Here is a 20,302-nt window from a genome sequence, read left to right as displayed (position 1 = left end):
CCAATTTGCTTTGTTTCTGCTTCGTTCTTGTTGTGATTAAAGGATGTGGAAGAGCAGCTCGAGATGTGTTTGTCATGGAAACGGAGCCGGAGATCATTAAGGAATGACAGACTGAACCTCTCCGGTGTGTTTCAACTCAAACCCGAGGGGAATAAACCCGGACAGCCGTGACGGATCCACCACATATAGCTGTAGTCTATTACACGTGAAACTTGACTAGAGCTGCAGTATGCCCGTGAACGGCATTCAGGACGGTCCGGTAACGGTTACCGTGGCGGAGCCGCACACGCGTGGGTCCGGCGGGTTTCAGTCTCTGTCTCTGCCGCGTTTCATGCGTCTTAAGTTTAACCCGGAGTCTCTCGAGAAAGTTTATCAGACGTATTTTCTGCGCCAGCGGCAGGAGACGCTACTGGTGCTGATCGTGTTCGCGGCTGTGTTCAACAGTTATGTGATCATCATGTGCGCGGTTGTTTACTCTCAGGATAAACTCAACACGCTCGCGGTGGCGGCAGGTGGACTGGTTTCGGATATTCTGCTCTACATTGTGTCCCGGTTCCGTTTGCTGCCAGAGGCCGTGTCCCGGAGCCTCGTGCCGTACGCGCTGTGGCTGCTCATCACGGTCCACGTGCTGTGCTACTTCAGTTTGAACTTCGCGGGATTTTACGAAGCCGGTGACACGGTCGGGTGGGAGATATTCTTCATCTTCTCCTTCTTCCTCACGCTCCCGCTGACGCTCGCGCACATCGCGCTCCTGAGCGCGCTCTCGTGCTGCGCGCACACGCTGCTGCTGGGGTTCACAGTTGCGCAGAGACAACAAGATAAGCTACAGTTAACAGTGCTGATCAGACAGGTGACACAAACACACTTACACTGGACTACTTCTTGTTTTGTCAGGTTACATAATCAGATACTCCTACTTCAAATAACAGGGACGAAAACTTTTCTGTAAGTGAAGAAATGATTTACAGTGATTTGGAGTGATGATAGTGTAAGGACGGTTAAAGCTCAGGGAAGAAGGAGGCGATACCACGAAAGTTCACCATCATATTTTATTAATAAAATAAACACACAACAAAACGAAAGTAAAGCGGCAGTCCCTCACAGACTACTGCCGCTTAAACAAAAACACTAACATAAATAGTCCAGGCCTGGTCCTCTCTCGTCCTTCACTGTCCTCACTCCTCCTTTTCTCCTTCCGGAGCTCCTCCGTGGGACTCGAGACTTGCCACAGATAGCTAGGCCTATATATCATGGTTCTGAATGCACTTCCTTGTACCATTGTATCACCACAGTACCTTTATTGTAAAGGTGATTACCATTTTCAGATATCTCGGGATCATTTTACCATGGTGTTTATCAAATCTAATATTATTGTTACTGCCACAGTCCTTTTTGTAAAGGGTAATATCAAAATGGTACTTCACATGATAACGTATATATTACGTGAAATCATTTTATTAAATTATAATGTCTATAAAATCATTTTTTTAATTTAAATTTTATACTACAATTTTTGTTTCAATTTTATAGGAAATTTTAATATATTTTAGATAATTTTACACATACAGTACCATTCAGTAAGGTGTTTTTAAAAAGAAATTGATACTTTTATTTAGCAAGGATAAGTTAAATTGATCAAAAGTGACAGTAAAGACATTTATAATGTTACAAAAGATAATTTCCACAAAATTATTAAGCAGCACAACTGTTTTTATCATTGGTAATAATCAGAAATGTTTCTTGAGAAGCAGATTTCTGAAAGGATCATGTGATACTGAAGACTGGAGTAATGATGCTGAAAATTCAGCTTTGATCACAGGAATACATTACATTTTAAAATATGTTCAAATAGAAAAACAGTTCTTTTAAATTGTATTATTATTTTGCAAAATTACTGCTAAATTTTACTGTATTTTTGATCAAATAAATGAAGCCATGGTGCGCTTAAGAGGTTTCTTTCAAACACTTTAAAAAGTTTTACTAACTCCAAAATTTTAAATATGTTTAATGTAAATTAACTGTTTTTTATTTGACCAAACCTTATAAACAATACTGTGGTGGTACTGTGGTATAATTATGCTATCTCTAAACTGGGATTTATGACACCCGAGGGTTGCAAGGGTTGTGATGTGTTATGTCATGATCACGGAGGTGGAGCTCACAGAAGGATCTGATGTAATGTGACGATATATGTGACCCTGGACCACAAAACCAGTCACATGGGTCAATTTTTTTAAATTGAGATTTATGCATCACATGAAAGCTGAATAAATAAGCTTTCCATTGATGTATGGTTTGTTAGGATAGGACAGTGTTTGGCCGATATACAACTATTTGAAAATCTCCTTTAAAGTTGTACATTTATGATCGCGATTGTGCAGCATTCACTCACAAAAATAAATGTTTTATATATTTACGCAATTTACAAAATATCTTCATTGAACATGATCTTTCCTTAATATTCTAATGATTTTTGGCATAAAAGAAAAATCAATAATTTTGACCCATACAATGTATTGTTGGTTATTGCCACAAATATACCCGAGCGACTTGTGACTAGTTTTGTGATCCAGGGTCACATATGTGAAGAAACTGTTGTACATTGACGTCATAGGACAGGCTCAAAAACATCACTCAGACATCTATTTTCCATATAAACAAACATAATGTTCTGTGTCGCTGGAGTGTGTATATACAAGCAGAAGTGTGTTGTTTCTCGTAGCTTGTGGCGAATCTGATGCTGTTTTTTGCTGCTGTGCTGGTGGGCGTGATGTCATATTTCATGGCCGACCGCAAGTATCGCACGGCGTTCCTAGAGGCCAAACAATCTCTGGAAGTCAGTCTAACGCTGAAGGAACAGGGTCAACAACAGGTACACACACACATGCATTGCAAACACAAATTATCTCTCTAATAATTGGGCCGGATGCTTAATCCATGTCTGTGAGTGTGTGAGTAATGAAAGTACAGAGATGCTCTAATTGGGCTCAGTGGTGGAGCTCTGCTCTGGAGCCCTTGTGTCCTGTTACCTGTTATTGGCACATCTGAGCAGAATAGAGACAAGGACACGCACACACACACACACACACACACACACACAGAGCAGGTTGTGTTCTGTTGCCACTCTTATTGCAGTAATGAAGTCATTCCCCAGGCTGCTGTTATTGTCACAGCAGCGACACTAAAGACCCAAGAGTCCAAATTTGCCATCACACATTATTTTATGTTGGTCACACAGTAACTAAGTTTTAAGATCAGTCCTATCCTTTATATAAATCATATCTCATTAAATTGCTGCAATAGGGTTAGTTCATCCAAACATTTACATTTATTTGCTATTTAAGAGCTGCATAGTGATATTTGTGTTAGTTTATAGCAAAACATTGTGTCATTTTAGTTTTAGGTGCAACCAAAACACATTCATATCAACTTATATTTTCATTTTAGATGTGAATAACTTTCTACTTTTTAATTTTCAATTTTTTATTTGAAAACAGGGAGGTTATAATAAACTGATTTCTGTTCTGACAATAGTGTTATTTTAGCAGATTGAGATATTATTATAGCTATTACGGTAACATTTTACAATAAGGTCTCATTTGTTAACATTAGTTAATGCATTAGTTAACATGAACTAACAGTGAGCAATACATTTTTACAGCATTTATTAACCTTTGTTAATGTTGGTTAATAAAAATACAGCTGTTCATTGTTAGTTCACAGAGTTTTAAATAATGTTAACAAATACAACCTTTGGTTTTAATAATGTATAAGTACATATAGAAATTAACATTAACTAAGATTAATAAATGCTGTAGATGTGTTGTTTATTATTAGATAACTAATGTAGTTAACTAATGTTATATAATGAAACCTTATTGTAAAGTGTTACCGTTTTTATTAATACTTTAAATTAGTTTTCATTTTTTATATTTTCCATTTTCATTTTAGGGTAAAGTTTTAGTAAATTTAGCTTTGTGTGTGTGCGTGTGTGTGTGTGCGCGTGCGTGCGTGTGTGTGTGTGTGTGTGTGTGCGTGCGTGCGTGCTTGCGCGTGTGTGTGCGCGCGCGTGCGTGCGTGCGTGCGTGTGTGCGCGAGTGCGTGCGTGTGTGTGTGTGCGTGCGCGTGTGTGTGTCTTGGGGAAAAGGTAAAAAAGGAGAAAATCCACTCCTCTAGATGGCTTACCATCTTTTTCTTTTCCAGATCTAGAGAAGTGTCATTTCTGGTCCACTTGCTCCACAAAACTAAATTTCAAACATAGAAACTGTCTTAAAATGTTTTCCAAAACACTCATGCCACCTGCTGTTGGTGACAGTCCCACCCTTAACCTATACCATTGGTCAATTTAGCTATTTTGGACCATTCAAACAAACAGCAATATTGAAAGGGGCATATTGTTTTATGGGGAAACGGTTTCAAGATTTTTTTGTTTAGTTTTTTTTGTATGCTAACTTTTACGTTTTTGCTATTGAATTGGATTGTGTTTCATTTTTTTTACTGTTAAAATTTTGCAATTTAATGGCAGGTTCCCTTGTGACAACTTACCCCATTCACATTGACAACATGTTCCATTATTTGCTGTTAAAGTGTTTCAGTGGAATCCTTAATCGCTGGCACCAAACTGTCTGTTCTCCGGTTTAATTGCTTTTTTGTCAGCATCTCTTTCTGTCCGACTTGCTTGTGTGGTCACATGGTCTCCACTCTCCAGATACCCCATCAAACTCAGAATGCCATAGCAGCAGTGGGGGCTTCTGGGAGTTGAGTGCATTCAGCCAATCAGAGCACAGCTGACGGGTTTAGCTCTCTATGGCAACCGCATCAAGAGACTAATGTGCTCCGATCGAACTCCCAAAATCCCACATCACTCTTTTGTTCGTGAACTAGAGAGAGCACATAAAAAATGTTTCAAACATTAGACACACCTGTTGATGCTCCACCAAATGAGAAAAATACTGAATCTGAATCTGACAAAGTTTGTAGGGCTGCATTTATTTAATCAAAAATACACAAAAAATAAACAGCAATATTTTGAAAAATTATTACAATTTAAAAGAATTGTTTTCTATTGTAATACATTTCAAAATGTAATTCATTCCTGAGATGCAAAGCTGAATTTTCAGCATCATTACTCAAGTCTTCAGTGTCACATGATCCAACCTTCAGAATGATTTGTTGACATTTATGATTATTATCAGTGTTGAAAACAGTTGTGCTGCTTAATATTATTGTGGAAACAATGATTTAATTCAAACGTTTGTGATAAGATTAAAAAAAAGAGAGAAGGTAAAACTTTTATTCATCAAGGATGCATTAAATTGATCGAAGGTGAGAGTGAAGACGTTTCAACATTGATAAAAATCAGAAATGTTTCTTGAGCAGCAAATAATCATGAAAGAAAGATTTCTGAAAGATCATGTGACTGGAGTAATGATGCTGAAAATTCAGCTTACAGGAATAAATTACTTTTTAAAATATATTCAAATAAAAAACAGTTATTTTAATTTGTAATTATATTTCGCAATATTACTGTTTATTACTGTATTTCTGATTAAATGAATGCAGCCTTGGTGAGCAGAAGAGACTTCTTTAAAAAAAACATGTACATTTTTTTTTAATGTTCCCAAACTTGACAGGCACTCTCTCAATATGTGTGTTTAGGAGGAGTTGTTGCTGTCCATCTTGCCGAAGCACATAGCAGATGAGATGCTTCAGGGCATGAAAAAAGAAGCCAATCAGAAATCAGATGCTCAGCAGTTCAACACCATGTACATGTACCGCCACGAAAATGTCAGGTAAAACACTTACTGTCCATGATTTTCATCCTGTCTTCTTTTATTACCACAAGTGCTGGGATTTTGATTCACCACAGTTATTCTTTTCAATCTGTTCACCGAAAGATTCACCCAGATTTGTCAATACACTCAAAACAATTGTCAGTCCATGAATGAAACAGTATTGAGAAATTGGTCCTAATGATTGTATAAAAAATACAAAATTAATAAACCTACATGTTTTTCCTTACTGAATACCTTGTTTTAGTCAGAAATACTTCAAATCACGGAAATAAAACAGGTTGTCATTTTATGTTGACTTAAACAAGGCTGACTTTACACTAATGTAATGATCTCTCTCTTCCAGTATCCTTTTCGCAGATATCGTAGGTTTTACACAGCTGTCGTCTGCCGTGACTCCGAAAGAACTTGTCAAACTTCTCAACGAACTGTTTGCTCGCTTCGACAAACTAGCAGCAGTGAGTAAAAACAGCCAACACACATTTTAAACATTTATATATGTCCTCCTTGTAAAGAAAATACAAAAAAAAGCCGTAAAGAGTACAAAAGCAAATGTTATGGGCATTTTGCATGGTGCAAATGTGCATATAATCACCAGTATTAAGGATCCAAGAAACACTGACACTTCCACACGCAGTTTATTTGCTCTTATCTGACTGAATGTTTTAACAGCAACACCACCAGCTGAGGATCAAGATTCTGGGAGACTGTTATTACTGTATCTGCGGTTTGCCAGATTACCGTGAAGATCACGCGGCCTGCTCCATTATGATGGGCCTGTCTATGGTGGATGCCATCTCGTGAGTACACGCCCACTGGGAGGGGCTTTACCTGCAGTATCCAATCACTGGGAGGGGCTTTACCTGCAGTATCCAGTCACTGGGAGGGGCTTTACCTGCAGTATCCAATCACTGGGGAGCTTTACCTGCAGTATCCAATCACTGGGTGGAGCTTTACCTGCCGTATCCAGTCACTGGGGAGCTTTACCTGCAGTATCCAATCACTGGGTGGAGCTTTACCTGCAGTATCCAGTCACTGGGGAGCTTTACCTGCAGTATCCAATCACTGGGTGGAGCTTTACCTGCAGTATCCAATCACTGGGTGGAGCTTTACCTGCAGTATCCAATGCACTTTCAGTCTTGTGGACTTACAATGGTTGCCACGTGCGCGTGTCCGTTAAAGGGATAGTTCGGCCAAAAATAATATTTAACCCGTGATTTACTCTAGCCTGACTACGTCAGACTTCTTACTTCCGCTCAATTTCATTTCGCTTCTGTACTCAGTCTGAGACAGCGTAATAGCTTTCCGTTTTCCTCCGGCCTGAAAACAGCCGGCCAATCAACGAACAGAGGGCGGGCTGAGAGCCGTGACGTAGACACTGATTGTACTGTGGATGCGTAGATTTACTTCACATAATCTGCAAAAGTCGTTCACAGCCATGTTCACTCCGGTATTTCGCTCGATGGTTTTGTTTTCGCATCATACATGTGTTTACAGTGGAAGTTAGATGCGGCTGAGCCTGCGCATAACACGCGCCATAACCAAACGTTATGTGATTGACTTACGGGAACCAATGATTTTAAACTTCAGACAAGCGCCTCTCCGCGAGAAAGAAAACGCTTTTCAATTATGCCATGCCAGACTCTGTCTACGAAGCAAAGCGAAGTAGAAGAGTTTAGTATTACCAGGCTAGATTTACTCACCCTCAAGCCGTTCGAGATGTGTATGTCAATCTTTTTTCAGACGAACACATTTTCAGTTATTTTAGAAAATGTCTTAGATCTTTCAGTGGTTATAATGGAAAGCTATGGGGTCCACCTCCTTCAAGTCCCAAAATGTGCATGCATCCTTCACAAAAGTAATCCATCCGGCTCCAGGGGGATAAACGAAGGCCTTCTGAGGGTAATCCGTGCGGTTTTGTCGTAAAAATATACATATTTAAAACTTTATAAACGAAAATAACTGGCTTCCGGTAGCGGTCGACGAGCGTTCACGGAGATGGATGCTGGCGTATGACGTAGGACGTAGCGTAGGAAGCGTCGTGACGTAGAACGAACGTGATAGCGCAGCCAGAGAGCAGAACAAAACAAAACTCTACGTTCGTTCTACGTCACGACGCTTCCTACGCTACGTCCTACGTCATACGCCAGCATCCATCTCCGTGAACGCTCGTCGACCGCTACCGGAAGCCAGTTATTTTCGTTTATAAAGTTTTAAATATGTATATTTTTACGACAAAACCGCACGGATTACCCTCAGAAGGCCTTCGTTTATCCCCCTGGAGCCGGATGGATTACTTTTGTGAAGGATGCATGCACATTTTGGGACTTGAAGGAGCTGGACCCCATAGCTTTCCATTATAACCACTGAAAGATCTAAGACATTTTCTAAAATAACTGAAAATGTGTTCGTCTGAAAAAAGATTGACATATGCATCTCGAACGGCTTGAGGGTGAGTAAATCATGGGTTAAATATCATTTTTGGCCGAACTATCCCTTTAAGTCCGTGAGACCGTATTAATATTATATATTCAATGTATATATGCAAATATGAAAAATTAAAATACAAGTATTACAGACAGACAAACAGTCCAAATGGCTCATATGCTTCTCACCTGTGTTCAGCTACGTCCGTGAAAAAACTCAGACGGGAGTGGACATGCGTGTCGGCGTGCACACGGGAACCGTCCTGGGGGGAGTCCTGGGACAGAAGCGCTGGCAGTTCGACGTTTGGTCCACTGATGTTACGGTGGCAAACAAGATGGAGTCAGGGGGAATCCCTGGGTGAGATCAACTCAAATCTGTATTTAAACCATTCGTTTCTTGTTGAATTACAGTGTGGATGACTCTGTTTCTGCTGCGTTTGCAGGCGTGTGCACATCTCTCAGAGCACAAAGGACTGTTTGCATGGTGAGTTTGAGCTGGAGGAGGGCAGTGGAGGAGAACGCTGCGAGTATCTTCTGGAGAAAGGCATTGACACGTACCTGGTGTGCTTGTCCAAAGAAACACACAAAACAAACGGAGTGAGCAATGGCACAGTGAGTATCATGAGCTTCATTCATATTCTCTGATCTGTTGTTCTCATCTCAAACTCATCTCAAACTTTCCTCAGGTGATCAACACCACAGAAACCAGCGGCAGCAGCACATCATTAAAGAACACACCTGAGGAGTCAGAAACACAGGTGAGATCTATCTATCTATCTATCTATCTATCTATCTATCTATCTATCTATCTATCTATCTATCTATCTATCTATCTATCTATCTATCTATCTATCTATCTATCTATTTATCTGTCTATCTGTCTATCTGTGTCTGTCTGTCTATCTATCTATCTATCTATACAGAAGATACAGACAGACAGCCTTTCTCCAGAAGATACTCGCAGCGTTCTCCTCCACTGCCCTCCTCCAGCTATCTATCTATCTATCTATCTGTCTGTCTATCTATCTGTGTCTGTCTATCTATCTATCTATCTATCTATCTATCTATCTATCTATCTATCTATCTATCTATCTGTCTGTCTATCTATCTGTGTCTGTCTGTCTATCTATCTATCTATCTATCTATCTATCTATCTGTGTCTGTCTATCTATCTATCTATCTATCTGTCTGTCTGTCTGTCTGTCTGTCTGTCTGTCTATCTAACTGTCTTTCTATCTGTATCTGTGTCTGTCTGTCTGCCTGTCTGTCTTTCTATCTGTCTATCTGTATATGTATGTCTATCTATCAATCTATCTATCTATCTGTGTCTGTCTGTCTATCTATCTATCTATCTAACTGTCTGTCTGTCTGTCTATCTATCTATCTATCTATCTATCTGTCTGTCTATCTATCTGTGTCTGTCTGTCTATCTATCTATCTATATATCTATCTATCTATCTATCTGTCTGTCTGTCTGTCTGTCTATCTATCTGTGTCTGTCTGTCTATCTATCTATCTATCTATCTATCTATCTATCTATCTATCTATCTGTGTCTGTCTGTCTGTCTGTCTGTCTATCTATCTATCTATCTATCTATCTATCTATCTATCTATCTATCTATCTATCTGTCTGTCTGTCTGTCTATCTAACTGTCTGTCTATCTGTATCTGTGTCTGTCTGTCTGCCTGTCTGTCTTTCTATCTGTCTATCTGTCTATCTGTATATGTATGTCTATCTATCAATCTATCTATCTATCTATCTATCTATCTATCTATCTATCTATCTATCTATCTATCTATCTATCTGTGTCTGTCTGTCTATCTATCTATCTAACTGTCTGTCTGTCTGTCTGTCTGTCTGTCTGTCTATCTATCTAACTGTCTGTCAATCTGTTTGTCTGTCTGTCTAACTGTCTGTCAATCTGTTTGTCTGTCTGTCTAACTGTCTGTCAATCTGTTTGTCTGTCTTTCTGTCTGTCTAACTGTCTGTCAATCTGTCTGTCTGTCTGTCTAACTGTCTGTCTGTCCGTCTGTCTTGACCTTTGACCTGTGCGTCTGGTTTCTCAGCAGCTACAGTTGGCCAGTATGACAGATGAAGGTCTGGAAGACGAGTATCTGAACCAACTGCTGAATAAAGCTCTGCTGGAGAGAGAGAGAGAGGAGACGTAACGACCGTTTATTCTTATTTGAACCCAGTGGTTTGCTTTTATGCCCCTGTTTCACATCACCATCTCTCTCTCTCTCTCTCTCTCTCTCAGTCTGAAGGAGAGTAAGACGGATGTTCTCTCTCTGAGGTTTAAAGACTCTGATCTGGAGTCTCGTTACTCGGCAGAGAAGGAGAGACAGACGGGTGTTGCGTTCATCTGCTGTTGTGTGGTTCTGATCTTCACCTCAGCCATGGAAATGCTCATAGATCCGCAGTGAGTGAAGCTCATGAATAATTAATTATTAATACAACATGATAAATTATATCAGTATCAGTGTACTCTTGCAACATTTTATTAAAACTAACACTTCTGCTGTATAATTATTTTACATGTCTGCTTGATTTCTGACAGGTTGATTGTGAATTACGTGACTCTGGCTGTTGGTGAGCTGTTACTTCTGATTCTGACTCTGTGTTCACTTGCGGCCATCTTTCCTCGAGTGAGTTCAACCAAAGACTTTAGATATATAAAGACGGTGCACTCATATTACCTATGAATGGGAGAAATTCAATGCACATAAGTCCCTTCTTAAAAATCGCTAATTGGCTTTTTTAGCGCTATTTGGGCATAAGAAACAACATTTATGGGATAGTTCATATCAGATTTTGTTGCTGATTTGAAATATATTATTTAATTGTGAGTTCAGCAAGCAGCTTTTGAGATTTCAGGATTCCCCCATTCAAGTAGACAGGTCTTGTATGCCCGAACTAGCTGCCCGGAGGCATTGCAAATATGGCCGCCGAGTGAACAGGCTTTCCTTGAAAGGGACTTTGGTTCAACATCACAGCAGTAGATGAAAGAGTGAATTCCATGACAACATCTTTAGGTCATAATTCACCCCAAAATCAAAAGAAATAACATTTTGCATGTTAATTATTTTTATTTTTGCTTTGGGGTTAAATATAAGCTGAATGTGATTCACCTGAGAGAGCAACGTTATTTTAGTATTTTATATACTTGGTATATATATAAGTATTTTATATATTTAGTATTTTATTTAATTTATATACTATTGTAGTATTTATTCACATTTTTGTCACGTTCGGTTTGCAGTAATTCGCACAACTCAGGAATAGTGATGTTCGATTCTTGAATGAATCGTTCTTTTGAGCCGGTTCTCAGGAAGTAACCGGTCAACCCGGTTCACTAATCGAACTGAAACTAATTTTAATTTCGGGTTGATGACTCAAGACGCACAGCCGAAGTAGCTCGTCCGACTCAAAAAGAACCGAATGAGCCGGTTCAACCAACTGTCGAAGTTTGCAGAGGATTACAGAGGAGTCTGATGAGTGAGTTGACGATATATGCAAGCCTGAGGCACGTACTGGAAATATGCTTATTATGACTACTGTTATTAAATAACATTTTATTAAAACCTGCAAAAACCTTTCTGTCAAGAGATGTAAATAAATGTTACTATAGTTTATTGTGAATGGAGATTATATTTTAAGTTGTTAAGTGAAATCAAGGAGTTTAAAAGACTATATACTTTAGAAATGTAGTTTGTGCATCAATGTCTTTAATGTTTGCTGTAGATGCGAAACATTTAGAAATCTTTTCCAAGATGTAGGCTAATCAATATTGGTCAGTCGTATCCGACATAAAGGATCCGCAAATGAAACTGTGACCACAAACACCATTAACCTTGAGTGAGTGAAAGGCAATAATCAGCAATATGCGTTCACACAAATAACTTTTTATTTGAATGTTTCAATATGCATTTCACACATTTCTTTGCTTGATATAACATGACTCTTGAGTTGTTAGAAAAGAAATGCGTAGTGACCTCATTGCGTGATGACGTAAGGAACTAATTAATTGTTTTTTTGAACCGGTTTGCGGAAATGAATCGGACTTTACATCACTACTCAGGAATATCAACAAAACAGTCTTTAATCAGTCCAAAATCCAAAGGGAAACACTCAGGAGATCACAGGAAAAAGCAAGTAAAACAACCACGTAAAACTTAATGACAAACATCACCAAACCAAGAACTGTGAGAACTCAAGACTTAAATACACACCGAGTAATTAACAGAACTAAGAACAGGTGGAACTAATGAGTAACTATGGAAACTAAGGCTGTGTCCGAAATCTGAATTGAATTGAGAAATTTTAATTGAGTGTGCCGGAAGGGCTGCCGCTTTTGCATAGTTTGTGCTTTTTGTGTAATAATAGTTTGAAACTTAGAATACTGGCAGCTCCAGTAGTGAGATGAAAATATTTATCTTAAACTGTGTCATGGACACTATGTATAAACCTTAATTAAACAATTTAATCAATTAAAAATGAATTTATACCTGTATGATATTACGCTGTACCCACATTGGACCAGAGAATGGAGAATGGATGGATGATTCTCCTGCGGGCGCCATCTTATGGTCAGACACGAGAATTAATTCGATGTGCGACTCTCACAGTGCATTATGGGTATTCTCTAGCGTACATCGGTTGTACACTCACTATTACAGTGCATTGTAGGATTGAATGAGTGCACTTGATAACGTCCACTATGGTTTCGGACACCACTACAAATGGTGTCCCCTCAATTAGTGCCCTGTTTAAGGGTATAAAGGGCGATTTTAGACACAGCCAAACAATAACCAGTAACACGGGCAAAAAGAGAAAATAAAACCAAAACACAATAAAACTAAACAGAACTAAACATAACCTCTATCTAATATATATAAATATATGTAGTTATTAGCTATTTATCTAGATTAGTTTATTTTACTTGTTTATTTTTATTTAAATTTTAGTAAGTTTAATGCTTCAAGACCATCCGTGTAATATTGTGATGTGTGTGTATCAGATTTTCTCCCGGAGGCTGGTGTCCTTTTCGCTGTGGATCGACCGCACACGTTGGGCTCGTAACACATGGGCCATGGCCGCCATATTTGTTCTGACCATGGCTGAAGTGGCTGATATGGTGAGATAAAAAACATTTTACCTCTTTTCCAATTATTATTATTATTCACTGTGATTGGCATGTTTGTAGGATGTCATGCACCCACATTTCCAAGTTGGAAGTCTGACTTCAAGTGCAGTTCTGTTGCATTTTTTTGGCTTTTAAAGATTCAATGTCAAATTATTGTAATTTTTCGTTAGCTGAGCTGTGTTCAGCCCCCCCTGTTGCTCCTGAACTCCTCTTCCGGCGTGACGCTCGAGTCTCTGGGTGACGGCGGATGTGCCGAGAACCCCAAACACTACGGATACATATCAGTGCTGTCTCTGGTGGCAACCGTCATGCTCGTACAGCTCAGCCATGTCGTCAAGCTGGCGCTCATGTTGCTTGTTACCATAGTAACAGGTGTGGTAAACATCCACAGCTGGATGTACATTTACGACATCTACGATTTCATTCGCTACCTGGACTACAGGTGAGTCGAGCTCAAGTGTGAGTCCAGAAATACTTGAATACTCGAGGAGTGCTGTATTTACACAACATATAATTTATAGTTACACTACTTTTTGAATGAAGGTTCTTTCCCCGCCATTGCCATAATTTTCCGGCTTTCTGTGTTTTCACTGTTATACAGTAGGGGGCGCTATTACGCATCTTCTGAAAGAGTACAGAATCTAAAAAGAAAATATATATATATTTATACATATGTTTGTGGAAACCTCAATACAAGTTTTCAGTATTCTTTGATGAATATAAACTTCAGGGCCCGTATTCATAAAGAATCTTAATGCAAAGAGTAGCTCCTAGTGACAAAATTCTAAGAAAATTCTTAGAAATGTGGGCGTTTACTCTTAAAATTAAAGAAAAACTCCCAGTAAAGAAAAAAGTAATTCAGAAAGCATCTTAACCCTTAAAAGAGGTCTTAAGGTCAAAATTGTTAGGAGCACGGACGAGGACTTTTAAGAGGCTTAAGAGTTTCTTTAGCAGAGGAGAAAATGGCAGAAAGACGAAGAGGGAGAAAAAATGTGTTGCAGACAATGGATGACAGTGAGTTAATAAGACGCTATAGATTAGATCGTGCAGGGATCATGTTTGTGACTGATCTTTTTAGAGACACGCTAATATCTCCGACACAGCGCAGAAATGCCATAGCGCCTGAAATGAAAGTAATCACTACATTACGATATTTGCCAACTGGGAAAATTCCATGTTTGATACATTAAAACCAACATTCAAACCACCGCTTAAATAGACATGCCAGCAATCAGTGTAATTGGAAAGAGTGGAACAATTTTTATCATTCTAAGCAATCAAATACCTTATAGGAAATCAACAGCATGGTAAATAAAAAAAGGATTTATATACACATATATAATGTGTGTGTGTGTGTGTGAGAGAACGATCAAATAGGAAAAATTACGCATGTAAGTTCAAAGTGGAGGCTTAGAATAGACCCTATACTTAAAATCACTTTTTTTTTTTCTTCTTGGACAACCAGCCAATCACAGTCTTCAAAAGATTGTGTCATACATAGCAACGGGGTCAACCCCGCCTCCTCACTAAGATAAAAGTTTTTGTATTTTCCTTACTCAGAGTTGCTCTCAGATCGGTCCCGAATCGCTCTTAAGCTAAGACTCCTACATAAAAGTTTTTAAGCTAAATTAAGAGTTTTCTGAGAGGATTCTTAGAATCTTTATGAATACGGGCCCAGAAGAACAGCATTTATAGCATTTATTTGAAATATAGGCCTAAAGCTTTTGTAACACTATAAATGTCTTTACTGTCACTTCTGATTGATTTACTGAACACTTAACAAATAAAAGTATTTCTTTAAAAAAAAAAAAACATTTGAACGCTAATTTATATAGTATAGATTTATAACTTGCTGTTTTTTAAATGTAGAATTCAGAAGGGAATTACCTTAGAATAGTTGTTGTGTCTGTATATATGCTCTAATGCTCTTTTGATGCTCTTCTCCATTATTCCATCACTATTTAATGAGTTACTGCTGCTATGATCAATAACAATACACAAACATGTCTTTTAAGCAGAATTAGGCACAATCTATAATGAGCCAAATTTACACAGAAAGGAGACTGAGAACTTAAATACAGCACAGTTCTTTTTATAGTGTGTTTCTATTGTTTTTTTCACCCAGTTTAGTGATTAAATGCAATAATTAAATGTTTTTGCATTTGAAATGCCGCTCACAAAAGTGGAAAAAGTTGGCTAATACCTGATTTTTTCATTATTTTCTGTGGCTCTCTAGGTATTCAGTGGTTCCCACCAGATATCTGCTGACCGTGATGATTATCATCATGATGATGAGTTTCTACTACTTTGCACGCCACGTATGTCCGACAACAGCTTAAACATTTACATTTATCAGAAATTCATTTATTGGGATTAACCCCTTAAAGGAACACGCAGACTTTTTGGGAATTTAGCTTATTCACCGTATCCCCCAGAGTTAGATAAGTCCATACATACCCTTTTTATAGTCACAGCGTGTACAAATAACAAGGTCACATGAGACACAGCCATCTTCTGACTGTATTCTCAGAAGGGAAGCACTGCTACTTGGGCGGAGTGATTTGCTCGCAGCACCTGAGAAGCCCCGTGGTGAGGAGCAGAGAGTTCGCTCAGAGTCGGAGTAAATCACTCCGCAGAAGTAGCAGTGCTTTGCCTTCTGAGAATATAGTTCCCAGTATGTATACGATTAGAAGATGGCTGTGTCTCTTGTGACCTTGTTATTTGTACATGCTGTGAATATACAAATCACAACATGTAAATAGGAAAATGTTGGAGTTATTTTGTCACTTATTGGGAGCAGTATGCTAGCTGGAGCCATTTACCTCCAGTCTTTGTGCTATGCTAGGCTAGCGGTGGGTGTGTCAGACAGAGTTACGGAGATGAGAAGGGTATGTATGGACTTATCTAACTGGGGGATACGGTGAATAAGCTAAAGTCCCAAAAAGTTGCCGTGTTCCTTTAAGATGAATCATCTCGTTTTCGATTTATTTATTTCCTCTCCTCTGTTTTAGCATGTAAATTCTTGTTCCTCTCTCTCTCAGGTGGAACGACAGTCTCGTAAGCTGTTTCTGTGGAAGGTTGAGGTGCACGATCAGAAGGAGAAGGTGTACGAAATGAGAACGTACAACGAGGCGCTGGTCACTAACATGCTTCCTGATCACGTGGCCAAACACTTCCTGGGCTCCAAGAAGCGAGATGAAGTATGGGAGTATATTCCTGGATACAGAGTAATGCGTTTAGTCCTTAATAAATGTGCATATTGATGTTTATTTGTCTTTTGCAGGAACTTTACAGTCAGTCGTATGATGAGATCGGCGTGATGTTCGCCTCTATTCCCAACTTCTCCGACTTTTACACGGAGGAGACTATAAACAATGGAGGGATAGAATGCCTCCGAATCCTTAATGAGATCATCTCTGACTTTGACAGTGTGAGTGTCTCTTGCTCTTTATTTCTTTATATATCTCATCATTTGTTCAGCAGAAATTGTTTTTAAAATCACGTGATGTGTATTTTGACTCTGAGTAGCTTCTGGATCGCACTGAGTTTCGCCACATTACGAAGATCAAGACCATCGGCAGCACATACATGGCAGCTTCAGGCGTGACGCCGGAGAGCAACACTAACGGATACGCCGACCGCAAGGTGCGCTACACAACACACTCTATAGCACATAATGCTTACAACAATGGAGTCTGTGATACTGATGATGATGATGATGATGTGTGTGTGATACAGATAGAGGATCAGTGCATCCTGGAGCGCTGGCAACACTTCGCTGATTTGGCAGACTTCGCGCTGGCTATGAAAGTCATACTTGGAAACCTAAACAAACAGTCATTCAATAACTTCATGCTTCGCATAGGTCAGCAAACAGAAATACAGACCTATGTTACTTTTATATATACATTTCTTTTGGTCCCCATGAGGAAAACAGCTTATAAATCATGCTAAATTATGTTTAGGGGTCGGGTTAGTGTAAGGGGAGAGAATATACAGTTTGTTCAGTATAAAAATCATCATGGCTATGGAAAGTCCCCATAACATGAAAACCCAGCAGAGGTGTGTGTACGCGTGTGTGTGTGTGTACTTTTGTACTGTGAGTTTTAGACCATTGGAGTGAGGACAAAGAGTAAAGTGAGGACATTTTGGCCGGTCCTCACTTTCTGAGACCCCTTTAAAGGCCTGTTTGAGGGTCAAGACTTGGTTTTAGGGATGAGGTTATAATTAGGTTAAGGGTAGGTCTAGGGTCAGGGTTCGGGTTAGACACTTAGTTGTGATGGGTAAGGTTAGAGTAAGTGGCTAGAGATTGCATTGTGTCAATGAATGTCCTCATAAAGATAGATGTACAAGAATGTGTGTGTGTGTGTGTGTGTGGTCCTGGTAAACCCTGTTATTGGGACAAAATGTCCCCACAAAGATGGCAATATCCAAAATACTTGTCCTTGTGGGGATATTTTTGGCCCTCTTGAGGAAAACCGCTTATAAATCATACTTCATATATACATAAGTATTGTTTTTTTTAAATGTAAAAATGCAGAAAGTTTTCTGTGATGGGTAGGTTTGGGATAGGGTTAGTATAAGGGGAGAGAATATACAGTTTGTACAGTAAAAAAAAATATTCTCATAAAGCTTGAAAATCAAACATGCGTGTGTGTGTTTTATTGTCAGGTCTGAATAAGGGGAGTGTGTTAGCTGGAGTGATTGGTGCGCGCAAACCTCATTTCGATATCTGGGGAAACACTGTGAACGTGGCCAGTCGTATGGAGTCCACTGGGGTGATGGGTAACATACAGGTGATATACGTTTTATTTGTTTATTTATTTAATTTTTTTAAGTAAATATATTTATAATTAAAAATGTATTTAAAACTAATTGGCCAATATAGTTATGAAAATACTAACATTTTAACTTAACATATAGTCAAATATTGGCATGTTTTCCACACTGTTTTTCACGAAAACACAAGGAAAGTTGATATTTAATCAATATTAAATCATCATTATTTATATGCATCACCAATATAAATATATATAGTAATATATTAATATATGAATATATATAAACTATATATATAATACAGTATCTAATATTTAAGTTGTTTTATTCTTTTATTGCTGCCTGCATGGAGACATTTTGAGTGAAGATTTAAATAAATCACTGAATCAATTTTAAAACAGTCTGAAATTACATGAATTAAACTTCCCACCTCTAATGCAATTTTTGCGACAGAAATGGAATTTAGAGATTAAAACATCTCTGTCTTAACGTACTCATACTTCGGATGCAAAACTAGCCTAATGGCGCTGACTCAAAGGAACATGTTATAGATATTCACAGTATCACTCAGCTCTGGCTCTAACACAGATGTGTGTGTTTTCATGGTGTTGGTGCGCCCCAGGTGGTGGAGGACTGCTATAACATCCTGAAGGAGTACGGTTTCCGTTTCGTCAAAAGAGGACCCATCTTCGTGAAAGGAAAAGGAGAACTGCTCACTTTCTTCATGAAGGGCAAAGACAAACCTGTCGCAAAGACAACCACAGTCTCTCTCCCACATCAAATACTAGACAAATCATGAGAAGAATGAAGAAAACTAGGACATTGACTCTTTATTTTAATATTTTATTTTGTTGTGACTTTTCCACTTTTTATTGATATAAAAAAGGAAATGGGACAGTAAATTATTGAGGACAGAGAGGAGACACAAACCCGTGTCTCCCAAATGAGCTCTACAGCTCATGCACTTCCCAACAGGCAACAGCTCTGAAACAGATACATAAAAAGAAAAGAATTCAGAAGCATCCACAGCCAAAGGTTGTATTAACTGAGAATTTGTCATCATTTGTTATTTTAAAAACACACTTTCCATCATTGCAACAGATCAAAAGTACACCATCTGGTCTGTTGTGTTTTCATACTTTATACACATTCCCTTAGTAAAGAAATGCTGATAAAGAACGTATGCGTCCATATGATAAGGATGGGCTCATAGATTACAGTAAACTTTTGAATTGAATTGAACATTGAATTGTTGGCTATATTAATAAGCACATAAAATAAGTATGAATCATAAAATAGACCATGATGGAAATTCTGTAATATTCATTTGTGGACACAAACACACACACAATCAGGAGCTAAACAGCACTTTTCAGAAAGTGTCAGATTAAAGGCACACACATGAACATACACAGATGACACACATCTTTTGAACGGAGGGAAATGTACATTATGAGCATCAACAGAAGGCAGAGTGTTTTATTCTATTTTTATTTTACATATAGCTTATACATCACACTAACACCATATTACTATTGACGTGTATAGTCAGAATGTTTTTTTTACCGAAGCAAATGGCATTTTAAATAGTCAAACATCTCCAGGTCTCGCTCAATCCCAGCAAACTCTCTCATATTTTAAAGCTTTTTTATAAACGCACATTTCACTCATGACATTCGGTTTGTCTCATGTATAGTCTGTGAAAATCTTGGTTATAGATCAGATTGTTACGGCTCTCAGATTGTGTGTGAATTTTTATTTTTTCGTAGATTGTGGATTTAGCAGCTTTTTATGCCATTCTCAGTGTTTTATTGTTTGACCAAATGAGAAGAATGATTTAATGACTCGTAACAAGGTACATTAAACGGAGCCAAACTTTAGTACCACCTTGTTGAATTTGAATCCTCCAATAACCTTAGTAGGGAAATAATTGTAACTAGAAAAGTAATGCGTATTTGACATTTGAAGGTTATAAACCTTGAGTAATTTGAAAAATTGAGAAGATTTTAGTCTTATGTAGACTGCACACTTGGGTAGTCTGTAGAAAGATTCAAATGCATGGATGATTTGTTGGATGGATGGTTGATTGGGATTGGCTGTGAATGGTGACTGTACGGATTTATCAAACAAAAACGGTTTATAGATTTTTAACAGGCCCGCT

At 38.4% G+C, this 20,302-nt stretch overlaps 1 protein-coding gene across 1 annotated transcript; it reads left to right on the top strand.

Annotated features, from left to right (window-relative positions):
- The first annotated feature begins 325 nt into the window (after positions 1-325).
- On the top strand, positions 326-20,170 carry adcy3b (adenylate cyclase 3b). Its single transcript, XM_084433407.1, has 20 exons — positions 326-850; positions 2,723-2,872; positions 5,659-5,792; positions 6,139-6,250; positions 6,465-6,592; positions 8,418-8,576; positions 8,662-8,830; positions 8,905-8,976; positions 10,286-10,383; positions 10,477-10,638; positions 10,777-10,864; positions 13,237-13,353; positions 13,533-13,804; positions 15,599-15,680; positions 16,404-16,562; positions 16,646-16,792; positions 16,891-17,007; positions 17,101-17,227; positions 18,034-18,158; positions 18,764-20,170. The coding sequence occupies exons 1-20, from the start codon at positions 332-334 to the stop codon at positions 18,938-18,940; spliced, it is 3,114 nt and encodes a 1,037-aa protein (XP_084289533.1). The 5' UTR covers positions 326-331; the 3' UTR covers positions 18,941-20,170.
- The last annotated feature ends 132 nt before the right edge of the window (positions 20,171-20,302 follow it).

The sequence above is a fragment of the Rutilus rutilus genome (genome assembly GCF_951802725.1).
Source record: "Rutilus rutilus genome assembly, chromosome: 15".
Taxonomy (NCBI): domain Eukaryota; kingdom Metazoa; phylum Chordata; class Actinopteri; order Cypriniformes; family Leuciscidae; genus Rutilus; species Rutilus rutilus.
The sequence above is the reverse complement of the archived record's forward strand: the minus strand, read 5'-3'. Positions and strand labels throughout refer to the sequence as shown.